Source organism: Strix aluco, chromosome 6 (assembly GCF_031877795.1).
Source record: "Strix aluco isolate bStrAlu1 chromosome 6, bStrAlu1.hap1, whole genome shotgun sequence".
Lineage (NCBI taxonomy): Eukaryota > Metazoa > Chordata > Aves > Strigiformes > Strigidae > Strix > Strix aluco.
The window spans coordinates 40,440,791-40,458,357 of NC_133936.1; the positions used below are offsets into that span (position 1 = coordinate 40,440,791).

Below are 17,567 nucleotides of genomic sequence, written 5' to 3' on the forward strand. Positions count from 1 at the left end.
GCCGTTCATTAGGGAGTTGGGTCAGGCTGCCCAGCGGCAAAAGTCAGTTCCCAGCCAGCCAAGCAGGACTGGCCTCTAGCAACGAAAAGCCCCTGGCCTCATTTTATCACTTGGCACTGTAATCGTGGCTTTTAATTAAGGCAGAAGGCAATCGGTTGTGGAGGGCACAGGGGGCAGGGATGCGGGGAGGAATTGACTGTGGTATAAATAAGATGCCGGAGGGAGGAGGAAGGGGAGGTGCACACAGTGAGGGTGCCTGGCGTGACAGCACAAATTGGCTTTGTTTAGACATCGGTGCCCCTCTTTTCCCCCCACTTTTTTCCAGTGAGTACAAAAATAGCCAAAAATAAACCTCCTTGGGCCCTGCTGCGGTAGGGAGGGGATCTGTCTTGAAAGTGCTGGGGCGATGCTGTCTTCAAAGCAAGCATTTCCCTGGCTTTCTTCTGAGATTAAAACCCTTTCTGAGACAGAGACACTGGTTATTATAGCCTTCTGGATGCTGACTTTCTCACTGCGATCGCTGCGGAGGAATGAAGAAGAGAAAAGGGAAAAAAAAGAAAAGGCAAGGGAAAGGAATGCAAAGCCAAACTAATAGAGTAACTTCTGGCACTGGCAAGTTTTCATCTTCCAAGGTCAGCCCTGATGTCGTTTGGAGAGTGCTTTGCTCTTTTTAGCAGTTTTGGCTGTTGCAGCCATACGTACAAAGGACCATCTGGAACTCTGTTCCCAACTTTAGCAAACGTTAACATCTAGTTGCCCTGAGCCCGTGTTTGCTTGCTGGCTGCAGCGGCTCCGTGTTGAGCCTGCTTGGGCTTCCGCTCATCCCCAACAAGGCAGGGGCTGGGTACAACCCTGTGTGGAGGAGTCAACCAGGCAGGGTGTGCCCAAAGCCCTCCAGCTTCCCCAGGAATTTCTACCCTCCTTTAGTTGTGGGGTTTGGGGCTGGGCTGCATTTTGGGGTGCTTTTTTTTCATCTTTTTTTACTGCATGTAGTTGTTGAGCTCAGCTTTTGTTACAGGCATTCCAGAGTACAAGAGCATGTTTCATTTTCCAGATTAGAAAATGCTCAGAGGTATAATCAGGTCCTTCCACAGTATTTAATTATCCATAATTAAAGGCATCTACACAAAGTACCAGATTTTCAAAGACTATTCTTGTGTTACACTGCTAATGAATTAAGTAATTAATTGGCATTGAAAAAAATACAATAGGAAACATCAATCTTTTAAAGTAAAGCATTTTTAGGCGTTTTATAAAATCATTAACTTGTATCAGGTCAGTAGCTGTTCTAATGTCTAAATTCCCCTTCTGGCTTTAAAAAAATTTCTAAAGGACAAAATGAACACAGGAAAAACAAGGCAGGGAATACTTGCTACAGAGTGTGGAAACACTCATGAATGGGGAATTTCATTTGGAAGTTGCTGACCATCACTTTGCCACTCTGTCCGCGAGTTCCTTCCCCCTGCAGCTGTTGGAGACATCAAGGCAGGTCTCAGCAGAAGGGGGTTTCGGCCCAGCACTGCCATGTCTTGTCTCTCTAACACCAAGCTTATCAGTGCCTGGGGTGGGGTGAGAGGGGAGATGTTTTCTCGAGTTTCCTTTTCCGTCTCCCAGGCAGGTAATTAAACTCCCCAAACAAATTAAGACATTATGTTTCTGCCATTGTGGTTATTCCCTTTCTCCCAGTAGACAGTCATTTGTACGGATCTGCATAGAAGTGGGAGCTCTGCCTCTGCAGCCTGACCTGAATTTATAGGGATGAAAAAAAGGCAAATCCAAAGGCCGGTGCCACTCGGCTCTGTTAAACGCCCTCCAGAAGAGTCCGTCCTTTGACTGGAAGGGGAACCTTTGGTGACTGACTTAGACTTTTAGCTTTTATACATGTACATGTTCATTAAACTCACCTTTCGCTTGGGTCTTGCCTGTCTGTGGCCAGTCATTTCTGTGTTCATTGTTGTGGAGGTCAGGAGGCTGGGGAATGGTGGTGAAGACAGCAGGAGATGGGCTGGCTGTGTCACACAAAGTGTGAAAATTGGGTTCTGCTTAAAATCGGCAGCAGGAAATCCAACAACTCAAACATGAGCTGAGAGTAGAAAGAAATGGTTTCAGCAGCAGCTCTCTTCTTACATGAAAAGTTTTTGCTTTGCTTTGAAGTTCCATTTCTAACACGATCCCATGTTCAAAACTTTAGTCAGAAAAATCTGTTGCCAGGTGGAAAAAAAAATATTGGGACCATGCTGATGCTCTCAAAGCATCTCACAATGGCAGAAAGGCATAAAGGCATTTTTTCTACCAATTGACACATTCCCAGAGTCATCTGATTGTGATGAAACTCTATTTTTCATAAAGGAGCTGAAGGTTTGCCTTCAGCATGTGGTTTCCTGCAGCTGAAGAAGGTTTGCGCAGAGGTTTACTCATACCAGCAGGCAACCATTGCCGTGACTAATGTGCACGGTGGTGTGACCACCATCGTGCATTAACCACAGTAGTTTCACTATCCAACAGTGGGCTGGGTTTTCAGTAAACTGCACATCTAAATGCACAACTCCGATAATGTATAGTAATCCTGGTTCTTCCCCCCAGCCCCCCTGGTTTTGCATTTTTTTCCTCCTGTTTAATACAAAATTAGCACTGTCACAGTTTCCACTTCTTTTATGACTGATATGAAAAAAACCCCACACCATAAAACATCATGCACAGCTGTAGTGACCAAGTTAGATTAAATTTTGGCTTTATATTGAGTTGACGTGCAGCCAGCTCTCTTCCATACATCATCTGTGATTGCAGTTAAGGATGAAATACTGTTTTAATTCTTACACGAAATGTGGGGGTTTTTTCTGAAGAAATAAGACATAAAAATGTTAAAATGGGCCATAAAAATCATTAAATTTTCACACCGAGCACAACCAAGAGGTGAGTAAGTTGGCTAAAAGCTCAAAAGATCCAGAGGAAAAGTCCCAGTTGTTATTCTTTTGTTGTTAACCTTCGCCTTTGAATGGAGATACCCAGGCAGAGAGCAAAGACCTGGTACTTTGGCAGTCGAGGGCTGTTTTGCCACTTGCTTCCCTAGGTAAGGGTGTCCCCTCACGTCTGCATGGACAAAGAGCTGCTGCTCCCCGCCAGTGCCCGAGGACGGTGCCTTGGGAGGTGCCCCAACACCATTGCAGTGGGCGGGATGAACGTCCAGCCAAGTCCCTGGCCACATTTGCTGCTCTCTGTCCCCATTCCTCTCTTGGGTGACCTGGGAAATACTGGCTATAAGGGCACAGTCACCTGGACCAAGCCTGTCCCATGGCACACGTTGTCCCATGGCTGCTCTCGGGACTCAAGCTGGCAAGGTGGAGGCAGCAGAAATGCAATGACATGTTTTTAATATATATTTATATATATATATATCATATATATATCTCCACCCTTGGCATATATATTTCTTCACTTAAAGGTTTAGTCTCTGGAAGGTCCAACTTTTCCTCCCTTTGGCTGTTGATTTTACTAGTAACTTTGTTAGCTGATGCAGTATTTATTGGTAGTTTCAGTAACTGATTTCTTTTAAATTAACCTATTTGATACCAGCTCCAAAAAACCCCACCTCACCTTATTTGCCGTGTTTGAACCATTAAAAGAACTAATATACCTTCAGCACTGTTGGAGTTCATTTTGGGAAATACCTATTTAGATGACTTTTTAAAAACTGATTTCTTACCTGAAAGGTTATAATGACCTAGGAGTAGCTTTCATTGCCTGCAATTAAAATCTACCTATATTTTTTTAAAAAAATCTATGGTATTCCCCCAATGCTTTATGCTGTCTGCAAAAAGATTTTTAAGAGCAAATTCCTTTTATTTGGTCCAGTAAATGTTGAAACATGCATTTCTCACTTAATAGATGGCTACTGCTGTCTTTGAGGTGTTACTGTTTTCCTTCTTCAACCTTGAATGTACACAGTAAAAATCTGATTCAGAAAAGCTGTTTTATATGCACAGTATCTGCCTGTGCAATGCTGAGCACCTTGCCTGTGCAGGTTTTTTTACCATAAGCTAAACTTTTCAGTGCTGATTAAGGTATTTGCACACGTAGATCCTATTAAAATGAAGAAGTGTGTAAATCCCATAGGTGACTTTGAAAATGCCAACCTGCATTTTGTATTAAAAGAGGTGAGGAAAACCCTGTATTTAAGTCTAGGTCTGTAGCCGTGCGATTTGCTCTTCTGCTGTCTGAGAGCTGATACTGAGACACGCCGTGTGTTGGCTCCTCTGTGACTTTGATGGCAGTGGTTCAACTTCAGTGCTGCCCTCAATTCGAGTGTATTATTCAATCAACAGAGTGGGTAAATGATTATGAATTCGATATTAGCTATTAATTTGCACTGCAGCAATGCCTAACCCTGCTGGGCAACAGTCCATAAACCACCACTGGATTAAAAACCTGGTAAAATGGGGAAACTGGGGGTGGAGATTTTGCAGGAAGTTTGAAGTGCACTCAGATGTTGATGCACTTCCAGCTTTGAGTTTGGTGCACTTGGGATCAGAAACAGGCTGGATGCGCAGGTTTGGGGCAAATGCTGTTACAATGAGGGAAATACCCTTAATCTAAACCAGCAGGAAACGTACCGCTTGTCCTATTTTCTTTAGCGTGCCCAGATCAGTTTTATTAGATTATCTGCACTAGTCTTGGATTGTTAAAAACTGATTAAAAAGATTCATTTTCACAGTTGAGACTCCCGGTAGTTTATTATCATATCTCAATCCACAATATTCCTGTTGGAGGAAGAGTTCCGCTCCTTCTGGGCTTTAATCCTGGGAACTGCCCAGTTTGGCATCCCCCCCGTACCCGCCGGCGGCAGCATCGGCTGTCAGTCATTGGCACCGCTTGTGGCTGACCTGTTTTCTGCAGATGCCTGTACTGAACACGCATTTTTCTCCGTCATCTCCACGCTGCCTTCCCCGCAGCGAGCCGTGCCAAATGTCTGATCTGGAGTTTTGCTGCCGCCACGGCATCAGCAGTGTTGTGTGTCAGAAAAACTTTGGGCTTGGTCCTCTTTTGTCATGCTCATCCCACACGCGTGGCGGATGGAGAGAGAAGTGGGGCTGCAATTTTCAGCTGGTGCTTTTTAACTGTCAAAGAGCCGCTGTCTTTATTTAACTTGCTGAGTGATAATCTCAAGCCTGTCCACTCAGCTTAGATCTGTATCAGCGCTGGTAGATGTCACCACTCCTAAACAGACTGCTTTTAAATTGCACCCATAGATCTTCCTTGCACCAAAACATTCCTGCTCCAGTATTTAGTGATGCCTGAAGTTATGTCTCCACATCAAATTAAGTAACTGTGCTATCAATAAGGAGGAGTAATGCGGTATATTCCCTTCTGGATGTCTCCCTGTCCCTCATTTGTTTGCTGCTCCTGATTAAGACAGATAACGAGCTATCAGTAATTTTCTAACCACAGTGCAAAGCGGTGAGGATTAAATCAGTCTGTGTCACTGAGAGCCAGGTCATAATTTAGGGGACTCAAGTGGGTCCCCTGCATCCTTTAGACTCCAAGGCAGCAGATGCTTGGGGCGGTCTGAGCAAAGCCTGGATGATGTGAACATCTCTGCATGGGGAGAGCCAGAAGGTGACCTGAGGCTACCAGGAGATCCCTGTCCCATTGGGCTGGCTGAGAGCTGCAGGTGTGTTTTATCTTCTTTACTGTGCCAGCTTCATCATTGGCAAAAATCAGTGGAAAGGCTCCTGTTGCCCTGAATTTAGCTTTTCAGCTCTGTCTTGCCTTTTCAGTGCACTCCTTTTAATGATGTAGGGCTTGCTTAGAGGGAGCAACTTGGATTTAGATTGGAGAAGGATACTGCAGATATATATATATATTTTTAATGCAGAGATTAAATAACTTTTAGGCATCTTCACGCACCCAGCAATGTGAATTATGGATGGAAAAATTTCTCATGTAAATAGGCAGTGCTTGAGAAGGGCTGTTAGCATCGTCTTGTGAGGAGTGAAATATGCAGGAAAGAGCTGCAGATCAGCTTCAGAGGAGATTAATTCTTTGGGACAACGGTGTGCAAGATTGAAAGCTCATGGGTGGCTGGGAGATAACCACCAGTAGACTCCGGGGAGCTTTTAGCCAGAGCCAGTGGGGTTTGTCCACAAACAAAAAACGAAAAGGCTCTCATTTTGCAACATAGACAACAGAGTGAAACTAGGGGCACTTACTGGAGGTGCTTCCTCCCCGTGGGTGGATGAATAAGGCAGCAAAGGAAGAGTGAAGCTTCCACCTTGGGATCACCTCGAGGAGGTGACACTTGTTACAGTGGCTAAGGGCCATCATCATGCGATATTCTGCCTAAAAGTGGAAACATCCCAGGCAGAAGGTGGCCTTGTCACAGAAACATCACTTGTTCCATCATTGCACGTATCCATATTTTGGTTCCTTTCAGCAGAGAGGGTGGAGTCATAGACCCATTCAGCAGAGGGTGGGAGTGACAGACCCACTTTCCTGGGAGCTCTTTGCACTGTTTGCGCCAGTGAACGATGACCGGAGCAGGCTGAGATTTGGTGGGAAAGCTTGCACAGACCGCTTGTCCTTGCAGGAAAACACTGGCTGAAAGCAAATGAACAACAGAAAAAAGGCTGTGGGAAATGTATCTTTCAAACTTCCTTGGATTTGCTTATATGCATACACACACATACACTTCAGGTCCATGCAAGGCTTTCTTTTGGGATTTTGAAATATCAACAGAATGGCAGAAAGTCCAGGGGATGCTGGGGCCAGCAGTACCGCAGTGCTCGCTCACACCTCCTCCCCAAAACTTTCTGTGCCTGCGTTGGTTTTCATCCCTCAACTGGTGGGGGAGGATGGGGCAAAAAACCATTTGCTTGTGGGCCTGTTGCCAAAAAAAGCAGCGCTTCTTTTGCCTCCCCACCCCCCCCCCCCCCTCCATTCACTGCCTGCCTCGCCACAAGACGGAGCCCCCTCACCTGCCAGATGGAGATGCCACATTTCTGGCAGCTGCCACGCCTGGAGGGCTTCCTTATATCTGCGGGACGCGATTGCCATCCAACAGGTCTGCGGCGGCATGAGGGGGGGGATTAGCAGACGATGGCTTGTTTGTGCTGGTGACCAACTTTCACCTACCCACGCTGAAAACATTGACGTGCTCCAGCGCACAGCGCTTCCAAGCTGCGATGTGCAGCCGATTAGCATTTGGGGTGGCAGATGGCTCTGCAAAGTGTTTTGCTTAGGGCGGTGAGGACTGACACCTCCAGCATCCCCCGCCTGCCTGCTGGAAGGATTTTTAATTTGCGGCGCTGGGGCTGGCGCAGTTTGGGAGACTCGACTCGTGGTCTCTCCCAGAGACGTAGCAGCATCCAGACTTTATTGGGGTGGTGGCTGAGGTGCTGATGCAGACTCCACATTTGGGTGCAGGCAGTTTATGAGAGCTTGTCTGGTGCTGGAGAAGGTGAGTGGGCTGGAAGGGGGCTTTCAGAGTCTTGGTGGTGATCTGGATGGGGACGCTGACCTGCACCGGTCCCCTTTCCAGCCCTGCAGGAGCTTTTGTGCAAGTTGGGTGGGGATGGACTTGGGCTATAGGGGAGTCCAGGCTGGATATTTTCACCTAGTGTATGTATTGGGAACATGTGGGATGAATAGATGTCCTCTAATCTGCAAAGAGCTGTGTCCTCCATCGCCTGGGGCACATGGACATCACCTCCAGGAGCAGGGAGGAGGCAGAGCTGCATTGCACTCCCCTCTCTCCTGCCACCACCAAGAAGCAACTAGCCACAGACCAGGGATCAGAGCTGGGTGTTAGCAGGGTGTAAACTCACCCACCCACATGCCACGGTCACAGCAGCCCCGTTTCCAATGCACGCTCAGGCTTCAACCATGTTTTGAAGCAGAAGCTTCAGCTTCGGCCTCTTTCTAACACAAAAAAGGTTGTTATCTTTTGGTGGGGTTTTCAGCCCCACCCCCTCCCCCCACCCACAGAGCATCGCCAAATTTAATTTTCAATAAGGCAAAGCTCAGCATCAGTGGCTGACTTCTTTATGTCTCACCTCTGGCTTCACCCGCCGCCTTCTCCTTCTCCCGGGGAGAGCGGGGCAGGCAGTCTTGGTACCAGGCAGCGAAAACAAGACTCCTTCCCGCCTTGACTCGTTAATTAAAGCCACAAATTGAGCTCTTTTCCTGCAATCTGAAGTGATCACATAAATAGCATTGACAGAGCTGGAGGAACATTTGAAAAGATCCCGCAGGATCAGCAGAGAGGAGCTGTTAACCTCCAGAAATGCTGTTTTTTCTTCCCCCGCTGAGTGCAGAGTTCAGCCTGGACATGGAAAAAGCTGCAAGGTGCGGGCAGCCATCGATTTCTGCCTTCTGTGCCAGAGCCTGGGGATCATTTGTATTTCTGCTGTGTTTGCCTCTTTGTTGGGGAGTTGTCCACGAGCATCCTTGTGCAGGTTTCGAGGTGTAATCCTCACCTGGTGATTGCTTTGCAAGTGGTTGTTTCAGCCAAGCAATGCTGGGCGTGCTGGACGCTGTCACTAGAGATCTCATGGCTTGTGGTATGGGATGGTCATGGTGAAGACTATGAGATGCCTGCTTTGTGGAGACATGCAAAGAAAAATCCACCCTCCCACTGAGAAGACACTTGGCCACATTCACTAGAAATGGCTCCCCCAGTTCAACGCAGATTGCCAGCAGTAAGTTCCCACGCCCTGTTGCATTCGGGGTCGAGCTCCAGAAGCAAAGTCATCAAGACTCATTCAGCTAAATGAGTGTCCATGGGGATGTTTTCAGGCTGTATCCATTCCTAAACACTGTTGGGAACACCATTTTCTGGTTATCCCTTGCAATTTCAGTTGTGGGGCACATCACGTGGGAGCCTGAGGGATGGCTGGATTGAGTTGCTATTTAACGGCTATCTAAACTACCAGTGCGAGGTAGATAAGCGAAACCATCAGCACCTCTCTCCTTGAAGTTTTCCATTGACTAAATAACCTAAATTCTCCTGGAGTCAGCCTTAATATTTCCTAAAGGGATGGGGAGGCTCTTAAAGGAGTGGCAGGAGACATAGGATTATCATCGGAAGATACTTAACTAAGAGGAAAATACCACTCCTTGCTGAAATATGATGTTGTACCATGAGAAGTTCCAGTGAAGGTGATGAGCTTTACTTGACACAAGATGCTATTCACGGCAAATCTGAATATCACGGTTGGCCTGAAGTCATTCGTGCTTGCTTGTGGTGCTTAACATTTGATTTCCTTTTATTGCTTCTTTGCACACACGAAGCTAAATTCAGAGCTCCTGTAAGCCATGGGCAAAGCCCTTGAGTTCAGTAAAACCCACCCAAGAAACAACTGGGATCAGTCTGCAGCCTGCAGCCCCCCAAGGCTGGGCTGGTGTTCAGCACCTAGTGACTCCAGAGCATCGGCGTGACACTGTATGCTCGTGACATTGGGGAGCATCAAACCCCACGCTCCTGCTATTTCCATCTTTAACTCGGCATCCATGCAGGGTGCTCTTGAATTCACATGTTTTCCTCCTGCGTTTGGGCTGTGAGTTTTTTCCAGCATGAAAGGGAACTTCTGATTTTGAATTGGGGGGATTTTGAGTTTCTTTAAAGCACCACTGTGCCACAGAGTCCCGAGAGGACTTTATCTCACACCCTTGGGTAGCATTGCATGATGTAGCAGGTGTGTATTAATGCCCGCGCATGGGATTAGACATACCAGGGGTGCAGGTCAGCAGCACAACGTGGGTCGTCACCCAGGTATCTGCTCTTGTGGGTGCAGTTGCAGAATTTGCCATCACTCCTCCCAAAAAAACCCCATACATGATTTTTCTACATCTCTCCCATCAAAACAGCATCTGAATGTCCCTAATATATCTCCATAAAAACCTTCGCAGTTGTTCTAGCAAACAGCCTGGAGTGCTGTGGTCTTTTATGAGTATTAACTATGTTAAGCAAGCAAATCTCACGATTACATTGTCTGTGGGAGCAGCGAACTTCTCCCATCAGTCTCCCAGAGCAAGGAAATGAGGGTGATCACTGTCCTGTTTTCATCGCAGTCATGGTTTAAGATGCTTTTACAAAGACCAGGACGACAGCCCGACAGCCCTTGCCCAAAGCAGCTTCTTGTTCCTACTGCTATTATCATAAGTAACTTTCTTGATGTGCTTGACATGTCATCAGATATTTCTGAGCAGCGTCTTCCTTTGAATAATAATAAAAAACCCGCACATTTCTGTGCTGTTCTGTCTCATTCTTTGTGATTTTTTACATCAGTTTGGCAGATCCTGGTCTCAGCCTGCTCCTCTAAGCAGCACAAAGCCACGGTGGGAAAGATCAGGACAGTCCCCAGCAGCATGGTGTTGGGGCACTGAGCTTCTGAAACGTTGGGAGGCTGATCTAAGGGAGGGGAAAAAAATATTAGAGAAATTAAAGGAGTCTGGTTAGCTCTGCTGCAGAGCAAAAAAAAAGGACTTGGTTTCTTGCTGTGGGATCCAGTTGTGGCTTTAAGGGCTGCAGCTCCTCTAAGGCGCATCGCAAAGCCACACAGCATCCCCAGGTGCTGGATGTTATCTCCAGCAGTGCATTAGCCGTTGGCTCTATAAAAAGCCAAGGTCACTGGAAAACTCCCCAGTAGCTGTGCCATTGCATAGAAAATGCCACTTGTCTGGGGCATATTTTCCACTAAATTTCAGCAGCGTCCCTCTCCAAGTGTATCTTTCTCGTGCCTCAGCTGCAGGTGCTATGCTCACTGCATCCCATTTTGGACAAACAGGATTCACTTTTACAATATGAAGGTCGAAGAAGTTTAGATAGGAAAAAAAAAGGGGGGGCTGGCTGATAGCAGTTATGCTGGAAAATTGGATTTCAGGCGGTGGGAATTTAAGTTGAATTATCACAAATGGAGTGTGGAAATTTTGCCTTCCGTTAGAAATCCATATTTCTATAGGGGTGAGGCTAGAAGCGAGGGGAGAGAGGATGCAAAAATGCTCCATCCAGCTTGCTGTGGTGTACAAAAGAAAACATTTCACTCTGGCAATGCAGAGGTGACTATTCTGAGAGAGTGCTGGGGAAAAAAGGGTGCAGAGCAGTGGTAGTGTTGGCCTAAATTAAAAGTATTAAGGTCTGACAGAAGAGATGGATGTCCTGAAATGGCAGCAAAACATCACATGAGAGGGCAGGTGTCAGCAGAGCCCAAAGCCAGATTTTCATCCATTTTGCTAAGAAAAAGGAAAACAAACCCACTTTCTGTAATTTTTCCCTTGGTTAAGCCTCTGAATACAGCTCCTTCCTTAGGTGTGCTCAGGTGGTGTTTAGCCAGCCAGCCAGGGATGCTCAGTGTTGCTTCAGCAAGGGCTGGTTTGGCTGTCCCCTGATGTTCCTCTCAGCCTTCAGTCCCTACAATTTATCCAAAATACCCATAATTTTTCTTCTTCCCTTCACCCAGCCTCTTTGTAGGGGGGATGGCAGCATCCCAAGGATTTTCCGTTAGTCATGGAGGCGCTTGCCAGGTCCTTCCTGGCTCGATAGATGCCAGAGATCAGAGGGGCAGATTATTAGTGTTTAATTACTATTTTGCAGAGCTGCTCTATGTCCTTGGCTAGGGCAGGGACGCTGCTGCTGTGGTGCTGGCCCCAAAATGAGTGATCCCCTCTCTGCCGGGTACCTCAAAGCCATGGGTCATGCTTTTAGTACGTCCACCCCTCTTTTCATTGTGGTGTCTGCTTTCTGCTTCTGGGCTCTGGGATAGGGACGTTAATGAGAGGTGTTTAATGATTACCTTCTTTCCAAATGACCCCCCAGGGGAAGCTCAAGAGGGAGAAGGGACCTGGGACTCCTGAGAGGAAGAGGAAGGGCAGTTGTGGCCATGATGGAGCAGCCATGGGATAGACAGATAAGCAGGATGCAAGGAAAAATAAACTTTTTTCTCCCGTTTGCAGTACCCATCAGCTAGTCCCAACCCGCTCACCCTCAGCTGACCGTGACCCCGAGACGTGCTCTGCCCCTGTGGCATTTGAGCCAAAACACTGTGACAGGGGCGCAGGGTCCCCGAATCCCAGCCAGGCGGTGAAGGTTGGCCCACCTGTGAGTCTGAAAACACGCTGGCTCCCATCACCACTGGCCTCCCGCGTTTTCAGCTGTGTTGAGTGGGCCAGCAGTGCTATAAATCTGCTGTCGCTCAGCACCCAAAGAAGGCTGTGTCTGGAGACGTGTGTGGGTGTCGAGGCAGTATTGGCTTCTCAAATGAGATGATTAACAGGCAGCTGCAGGGCAACAAGAGAGAAAACAATCTTCCCCTTTCCTTGTCACCCTAATCTCCAGAGGAAGCTTTTTCTTTAAATTTTAATGAAAAGGGTTTTTTTCTCTGGGAGCGCGGAGCAGGCTGTTGTGTGGAGGCTGCCCATCCTGGGTGACTGCGACATCAGCAGGCAATCAGAGCATCCTATTAAAGAGGGACAGGTGCTTACTTCAACTTTAAATACGGCTAACTACAACTATTGGCATTTTCATTGCATTTGAACCCCGGACATTTAACGGCAGCGAATGAGCTGACCTGTTGGCAAAGCCCACACTAGATGACATAACAGAACAACACTCACCAGACTTGATGAAGCAGAGAATTAAAATCTGTGATGAGGAGCACAGGCAGCAGCACAGCCAGCCCAGGGACCCAAAAGCCATGGGAAGAAGTGACTTCAGTGGGTTGCCAGACAAATACCGCAGTTGGGGTGACAGCCTTTCCAACCAGGATCGTGTCTTCCAGAGACATGCCAACTTTGGAAATCTTCAGCTCATGATCAAAACAGGTCATGACTTTTTCAAGCACATGCATGTAAAGAAAAGCACATGTAGAGTATATGTGTGCAGACATGGAGTTTGGCTTTTCTGTATCCCTGCATGTCCTTGGCTGGTAACTCCTGGCTTTGAAGTTCTTTGCACTATGGAATGACTGAGGTTGAAGGGGACCTTTGGAGGTTGTCCAGCCCAAGGCCCAGCTGAAAGCAGACTTAAAACTTCCCCACAGGCAGTGGACTGCTCCTCACTGCCAGCAGATCAGTGTAGCCTGACCACTAGCTCAACAAGTGGTGTTGAATTTCCTCACTTGGAGCAAAAGCCTGCTTCTTCCTGGCATCCTGACAGGTGCACGTGCTGGCCAAGCAAAGGAGGAGGCATCATCCCCATTTCATGGAGAGACACAGACCTTCCCGGTGCCACAGCCTGCCTTCACAGGTCCTGCCCATGGAAGGAAGCAGTAGCCCTGGGGTACACCCAGGCACCCTAAATTCTGGTACAGGAGTGATCAGAGGCAATTTTCTCAGGCCATTCTGTTGTGGCTTCATTAAGATGGATGTGAAAAGTTGCTTTAGAGCTGCAGTTGAAGAGGCCTTTAATAAAGGCAGGAGGTCACTTCAACACAAACAACGTTCAGGCACCGTTTGGCTTGGCAGCAACCTGAATTGCCTACGTCTGGTTAAGCTCAGCCCTGTCAGACTCGTGGCCTGCTGAGCTTAAACATAAGGTCCTGAGGAGCATCTTAATAAAGACAGGGCACTAATAAATCAGGGAGATGAAATTAATTTCCCTGAGACTATAAAACATGAGACCCCAGCACTGGGTTGGCTACAGCTCAGCCTGTTTCTGGCCCCGTAGGGACCCTATTTTCCCTTTCAAACAGTCTTAAGCCTTATTTTAAACACTAACAACTTGTCTGTAATTTCGTGTCTGTACACACTGTCATCTTTTGAATGCACCTCGTGCACCGGAGGCATAGATTAAAGCCGGTGGCCAGCCAAGGGGTGACATTTCAGAGCAGCACTCAAGTCATGAGACACTTTTCAAATGTCTTCATGCTTCCCTGATGCCACGAATGCGACCGCCTCAATTTTTTTTCCCTGTGCTGCTGTCTCTGACATTAATTCCCGGCACTAACTGATGCAGGAGCGAGAGGAGAAGAGGGTTTGCAAAGAGACAGTGGGGCAATGGGTATTCGTAGGGCTCTTACGAGAAGGAGGAAAGTAAGGTCCTTGCTGCTTTGCTGCTCAGCTTTGATATTGTGTAATAGAGAAGACAAAAAAATTACCAATAATAAGCAGGTTAAAGGAATTGCCCTTGAGAAAAAAACAGATTTTATCAGAAAGCTTATTTGTGACATGAATTATTTTTGTTAATTTGATGCTATAAATCATTTATGATTAATAGCCCCGAGCTGGTGGGTGTCCCTGAGGTTACTGGGCATTCGGGCACGGCTGCCATGGTCCTGGGGGATGAATTGGCTCCAGTCCCTGCAGCCCAGTGCAGGCTTACTGGGCTAAAGCAGTGAAGGCTGGGCTGTGTCCTAATGCTTGTCCTTGTGGTCTTGTCCATCTTGCAGCCAAATTTTAGGAGAATGAGATACTAAATTAGTGGGCAACTGAGTAGAAAAAGCTGGGAACATCGATGGGGCATCCAATGCTATTTGTACTAGAGGTTGGGTACAGAAACAGGAGAAGGAAAGTTTCAGTGCCTTTTTTTTCCTTCAGTCCCTGAGGGCAGCCAAAAAAATAATACAAGTGATCAGTGCGGGGCAAAGGCTTGGCACTGAGAAGGCTGGGAGTATTGCTGCTGATTTCGGCAGCAGTGACGTTGCGTCCAGAGCACAGCAAGGGGCTGGGGCTGAGCACCTGCCTGCTCCCAGGTGCTTCTAGCAAAGTTGCTACACCCAACTTAAAACCAAAAGAAGTATTTATTTCTATTATTGCTCTGTGTTTTTGCAGGCCCAAACTGCTTTGCAGGAACCACGATAATTCCCGCCGGCATTGAAGTGAAGGTGGACGACTGTAACATCTGCCACTGCCACAACGGGGACTGGTGGAAGCCGGCGCAGTGCTCCAAGCGCGAGTGCCAGGGCAAGCAGGCTCTGTAGCGGCAAAACCCCCCGCCAGCGGCACCGCCGGCCAAACCAGCCACTGATGATGATGACAATGATGACAATGACGAAGGAACGGCTTCGACGCTGCACACGCGTCCGACCTCCCGCCAGCTGCAACGGGGTCACCAGCAAAACCTGTGAGGGTTTCACACAAGCAGAGATTTTACTCATGGGGAAGGGTCTCCCTCTCCCCACTCTCCTGCTCTTCTCTCACTTTACACATTATGTATCCAGTATCTAGGTATCTACTCTGCTTTTGTAATTATCAGTGCTTGATAGGGAGGCGGTGAGCAGATTTGGGGAGGAAAAAAGAAAACCGGCCCACGCAAGTTCTTGGACTGGTGCCACCTCCAAGATGCCAATCGATTCACCGCTCTCACTTTCTACGATGTGGATTGCGGGGTTTTTCACGTTTATTTATTTAAGGTTTTTTTGCTATTGTGATTTTTAATTTTTTTTTTTAAGCCTCTTCCTAAGCTGGGGTTATCGGGGCAATACAGCTATGAGTGAAGTGATGGATCATTTTTATCGTGTCTATAAGGGGGGCCCGCTAAGGACAGGAGGGCGGTAACAATTAAAAGGGGAGGAAGGGGTTAACCCCCCCCTCCCCCCAACTGGAATGTAACCTGCAGAAGGACCAAGGTAGATGCACAGGTATGCAACCAGACAGCCAAGAGACAAGCTGTATCTGTGTTACACTTTCTCCACTGAGTGGGGACAATAAAGTCGAAGACACCTACACAGTCACCGTGACCTTGATCGGAGCACGAGCCAATACCGGCTGCGCGGGCAGGCAGGGGCAGCGAGCCAAAAGCCCTGGAAAGGCACCGAGAAAGCAATGTCTTCCCTGGGTTGTCTCTGTGTGATGCCTGGCTGGGGCATTGGCGGCAGAGCAGCGGGAGGAGGGTCCCACCTGCGCCCCAGCTCCGCCAGCTCCTGGGCTGAGCCCCAGCCCTGTTTTGCCGGTGCTGAGGCTGCTCTGGCTGGAGCCAAGGGCACGGGTTCATTGACTTCAGCAACAGCAAGACTCGGCCACCACGAGTCAGAATTAAAATATCTGATCCCCCACCGGCTCTGCCCGTCGCCCTTAGGGAAGTTTCCAGAAATGTCCCATCGCTGTGCCAGCACTAAACTGGCTCAGCTGGTGGGTGAGACCCTTTGCAGCAGCATGAGGGAGCTGCCCTGGCTCTCCCCCAGTCCCAGGGGCATCCCTACTGCTGGGGATGAAGCAAGCCAGGGGGCACGGGGGGCTGGGGACGGGCTGGCCGCGTCCATGGGAATCGGCTCCTGGTGAAGGGTCTCTCTAGAAAGCAGGCTACGTGCCTGCCTGCCAGGAGGAGAGGTCCCTGCAGTCCCCGCCAGCAGCAGAGGGTCCCCTTCGGGCTTTTTGGCACCACCACCTCTTGCTTTCTCAGGCTGCAGCTTCCGAGTGATACTGTGAGAGAAAAGCCACCCATGTCATTTCCCTGCTCTGCCCTGCCCAGGTGAGCGCAGGAGATGTTCCCATCACTGTCCACCTTTGGTTTGCTGATTTTTGGTCATGGCCATGACCATGGGTGATGGTGCTTACTTCGCTCAGACTTCAGTCCAGCACCTGCTCTTAACAGCGACGGCAGCAAATCCTCCTTGCAGCATCCTCCACCAAAGCGGATCAGCACAGTCGGTCTCAGTTTATGCACACTGTTGCCTTTATACTTTTATTTCTTCCCCATTTTTGCGTTTTACCAGAGGGCAGGGGGTAGGAGGAGCACTAGCACAGTGATGGCCATACTTTGGCTGAGCATTGGCTTCCTGCAAGTTGAACCGGTACCATTAAAGAAGTCATCGCCACATTTCTTTGTAAGCTGTTGCCTGTCAATGACTATCCAGTTTCAAAATTTTCAAACAATAGTGTGCCTGAAACTAGTGAGAAAAAAAAAATCTGTAAAAAAATGGGGGGGTCTAGAAACAATATTTGATGTGTAAAAGAATATATTATTAAAAAATTATTTTGTTAAATATAAAGTGTGTGAACCAGCAAAAAAACCCCAAATTACATATTTGTGGTGTATTTTACTCTGCTGATGATCATCCCCTCAAGCTCCCAATTCCCAATCCCATCCCTTGCTCCAGCCCCCAACTCTTTGCAGCATTGGTGAGTGCAGTAATGTAGCTGGGCTGGGAGGACTGGGCTTGGAGCCTGGAAATAGCCATGGAAGTCCTACTTTGGGGATGGGATGGGTTGTCCAGGGAGCTCCTGAGCAGTAAATCAGCTTTGCTTTGTCACAAGATACGTGCCAAACTGGGATTCCCTTCTGGGGAGCCATCGTGGACCGACACAACTCCCAGGCTCTCGCTTTAACCTCCATCTGGTTTTGCTTTTACTGGTGCCATTTTATATTTGATGCCGTTTCCTGAACATGGAAATTTGCTTTCAGTTCACAAACTCCATTTGGTACCTTCAGATGCATCATTATTTACACTGATTAGTAGTTACTTTAATTAATTACAGCTTAATTATTGTAGTTAATGTTTGTACAGTGCTTGGAACAAGTACAGCACTATACGTGCCACATATTATTATTCATTATTAATTAAGCACCATCTCCATTCCATGCTGTGCTACTTCATTATTTCCCAAGGAGTCGCAGCAGTGCCCTTATTCCCACCCAG

The 17,567-nt window shown here is 47.8% G+C and overlaps 1 protein-coding gene across 3 annotated transcripts in view; it reads left to right on the forward strand.

The window, feature by feature from the left end:
- Nucleotides 1–16,919, forward strand: part of VWC2L (von Willebrand factor C domain containing 2 like) — a 53,897-nt gene extending 36,978 nt beyond the window's left edge. For 2 of the 3 annotated variants that reach the window (XM_074829743.1, XM_074829744.1), the window contains exon 4: nt 14,761–16,919. In XM_074829743.1, coding sequence (XP_074685844.1) covers nt 14,761–14,909 — 149 coding nt within the window. In that variant the 3' untranslated portion in view covers nt 14,910–16,919. The remainder of the gene's footprint in view (nt 1–14,760) is intronic. The other variant, XM_074829747.1, reaches the window with a different exon arrangement.
- The last annotated feature ends 648 nt before the right edge of the window (nt 16,920–17,567 follow it).